Source organism: Calidris pugnax, unplaced genomic scaffold (genome assembly GCF_001431845.1).
Source record: "Calidris pugnax isolate Ruff unplaced genomic scaffold, ASM143184v1 scaffold215, whole genome shotgun sequence".
In the NCBI taxonomy this organism is placed as follows: domain Eukaryota; kingdom Metazoa; phylum Chordata; class Aves; order Charadriiformes; family Scolopacidae; genus Calidris; species Calidris pugnax.
The window spans coordinates 697,978-701,443 of NW_015090997.1; the positions used below are offsets into that span (position 1 = coordinate 697,978).

Below are 3,466 nucleotides of genomic sequence, written 5' to 3' on the forward strand. Positions count from 1 at the left end.
CAGTGCCTCTGGACTCCTGCTGATCTTGGCTTTCAGGTTCAAAGGAGGGAAAGGCGGGAGCCATGAAGACCAACATCGTGAAACTGGAGATGGAAATGATGTCAGGCTTCAACTTTCAGGCCTTGGCCACATCAGCCCATTTGGGAAATCAGAAAGAGAGAAAGAGAGAGACCCAGGACAAACACCCAGCTCTGAGAGGCTGGGGAAAGCGGGAGAGGGACCAAGTGGTGGTGGGACACCCCGGGCACCCCGACAGCCACGAGAGCCTGGATGTCTCCTCCTGCAGTGTTTTGTATGGATCCAGTCACTCTGCTGCAGAGCACAGAAATCCCAGCCACCCAACATATTTTTGAGCAGAACTATGTGTCATGCATCTGCTTCGCTCCTTGCCAGAACTTTTTTTTTGGGGGGGTTGGGTTTTTTTTTTGTTGTTGTTGTTGTTGTGGGGGGTTGGGTTTTTTTGTTGTTGTTGTTGTTGTTGTTGTTGTTGTTTTTCTCTCTTTTCCCCTAATGGAGCCCTCGCTGGAGCTGGAGTCGGGGCTGGGGAACGGGAAGCTGCAGCGAATCCGCCGGGGTGAGGGGATGGAGATGACACGAGGCAGCCTGCTGTTTCCAGGTTGCCAGCTCAAATCCATCTGTGGCTGGCAGCGAGCGAAACTTCGCATCCGATGCTTTTTTGGCATCCACGGGGGGGGCTGATGAGTCTGGGGGGGTGGCACCCTGCCAGCCTGGGGACAGCAGAGGGGCCACGGACCGGCTGGTTGGAACCCACCCCACCGCGGTGAACGCGTGTGGGATGTTCGGGGCAGGAAAACTTTAAAAATGATATTAATGATGCCACTAATTGTAGCAACAAGAGGAGAAGTGGCTGAATCGAGGCGGGGGGGTCTGTGGTGGGGCCAGGCAGGGTGCCCAGCTCTGCCATGGGAGCTGTGGCCGGCACTGAGATGTAATTTTTCATCCCTTCTGCCCAGGGAAGCAAGTCTGAGGGCTCACTCCGTGCGGGCAATTAATTGCTGAGCTCCAAATTTGTTAAAGGTGAAGCACCACGAAGCCAACCTGCATTAGGGCATCCTGCTGGCGTCGATAAAATCAATGGGACCTTGGCCACCACCAGCTGGGCTGGGCTGAGCTCCAGCTCAGAGCTGGACGTGCCACCCAAGGAACGCTTGGCCTGGTGGCCGTCCCCATCTCAAGCTGTGGCTCCTTTTGCCCCACGCTCCCACCCCTCTTTGGGTGAAAAGATGGAAAGAGGCCCAGGGATGACCTGGATGAGAAGCATCACCTTGGCCAAGCCAAGTTGAGCCTCCTCAAGGTAGGGGTGTCCCACCCCACCAAGCCTTGTGTGGTCCCGAGCACCACATCCCCATGGATGTGCCTCCTCCTGGCGCAGGGCTCTCCCTTCCAGACTTTTTTTTGGTTAGGAGCAGCAGCTGTACATAGAATTATGGAGTTGTCTAGGTTGGGAGGGACTTTTCAGATCGTCACATCAGCAAAGCCAAAAGGACCTCAGGAGCAGGAGCTGCTGCTTGGACATCGAGGAGAAGGCACCACGTGTCCCAGCAAGCAGCATCCCATGACCGTTGGGGCTTTTTGTGCTGAAAGCAGCCAAGTTTTCCTGCAGGAACAGGGGGTTTTATTTCCTGGCTGCCCTTCTGGGAGGGATGCAGGCAGGCACAGCAGCAGCCTGGCAGTCCTGGCCGTGCTCCCCAGCTCTGGTGTGACCTTGACAGTCACACCTAGAAGGTAAGACCTTCTAGGCCAAGCGGGAGGCTGGGGCGCTCCACAGCAAGGGTCTCCATCCTGGCTGCCAGCCTTCCCCTGGGGCAACCAGGGACATTTGCCACTTTTATCCAGGTCTTTTTGAAACCAAAGAGTGGAAGCGGCACCTCCGTCCCACCACGTCGCCTTTGACAACGCCTCAAAACACCAAAGTTAGGAGCAGGGAACCCATCTTTGCAGCACAAAACCTTGCTGTGGCCACGCCAGCGGGACTCTGTTGAACGGTTGGGGCTCTGGGGCTTCTTCCAAACCCCGGGGGAAATTTCTGCCCAATTTCACCCAGGACCATCCCCATCCTGCCTGCCCCCATCCTGCCTGCCCGTGTCCCTGCCCGTGTCCCTGCCGCCGGGGACCGTGTCTCCGTGGCTCCCGCAGCGCTGCAGTGCCGCCTTAACTTGTTTTCCTCATTAACCGGACACAGCCCCGAGGCACGGGAGGGAGGAGCAGCCTCCGGGGGCCATTTAGACACCGGCAGCTTCCCGGGGGCTGCCGCAGCACCAATCCCAGCGCCTGGCATCCCCCGGGCATCACCCCCACGGCTGGCATCCCCCGGGCATCGCCCCCACGCTGGGGTGGCTCCACTCGTTATTTACCGGGGTCTGCCCAGCCCCTCGGCAGGGGGGACAGCCCTCTTACCCCCCCAAAAAAAGCTTGCCTGGGGAGGGGAGCCTGCCCCAGACCTGCCCCGGGGTGCATCCCTCGTGCCCGCAGCCCCCTTGCCAAGGGTGGGTGGTGTCACCAGGGTCCCCCCCACTGCCACCCTGTTATTGTCGCTGCTCTTGGTGGCCAGGCTGCAGCAGGGCCACGGCCTTGGCGGTGCCCAGCCCCGTGCGTGCTCGTGCAAGCCTACCACGAGGCATCTCAACCCTGGGAGGTGGCCCCACTGCGGGGGCACCCACACCCCGGGGACACAGCATCCCCTGGGAGCATCATCTCCAGTGCAGGAGCACCCCCAAATCTAGGAACATCCCAACTTGGGACCTCTTCATCCCAGGAGCATGTCCATCCTGGGACCATTCTTATTCTGGGATCATCCCCATCTCAGGAGAATCCTCATCACAGGACCATCCCCATCCCAGGAGCATCCTCATCGCGGGAGCATCCCCATCTTGGGACCATCCTTATTCCAGGACCATCCCCATCCAGGACCATCTCCATCCCAGGAGCATCTCCATCCCAGGACCATCCCCATTCTAGGACCATCCCCATTCTGGGACCATCCCCATCCCGGGACCATCCTCATCCCAGGAGCATCCCCATCCAGGACCATCGCCATCCTGGGACCATCCTCATCCCAGGAGCATCTCCATCCCAGGACCATCCCCATTCTGGGACCATCCCCATCCCGGGACCATCCTCATCCCAGGAGCATCCCCATCCAGGACCATCGCCATCCTGGGACCATCCTCATCCCAGGAGCATCCCCATCCAGGACCATCTCCATCCCAGGAGCATCCCCACCCCAGGGCCATCCCGCATCCTCCAAGGTCACACCTGTAGCAAAGCGGGGACCAGTGTGTGGGGCCGGTGGTACGATACCCCATCACGGGGTACATTACCACACCGGTAACCCCAACGGTAACGCTGTAGGGTGCTCGCCCCATGGGTAACCCCACCATTGACCCCTCCGGTGATCCCACCGGGATGCTCGCCCCATTGCCGACCCATCGGTACCCGCCGGCCG

The 3,466-nt window shown here is 59.7% G+C and overlaps 1 protein-coding gene across 1 annotated transcript in view; it reads left to right on the top strand.

Annotated features, from left to right (window-relative positions):
* The first annotated feature begins 510 nt into the window (after positions 1-510).
* Positions 511-3,466, top strand: part of DSTYK (dual serine/threonine and tyrosine protein kinase) — a 30,203-nt gene continuing 27,247 nt past the window's right edge. Inside the window, exon 1 of the mRNA XM_014955406.1 lies at positions 511-574. Coding sequence (XP_014810892.1) covers positions 511-574 — 64 coding nt within the window. The remainder of the gene's footprint in view (positions 575-3,466) is intronic.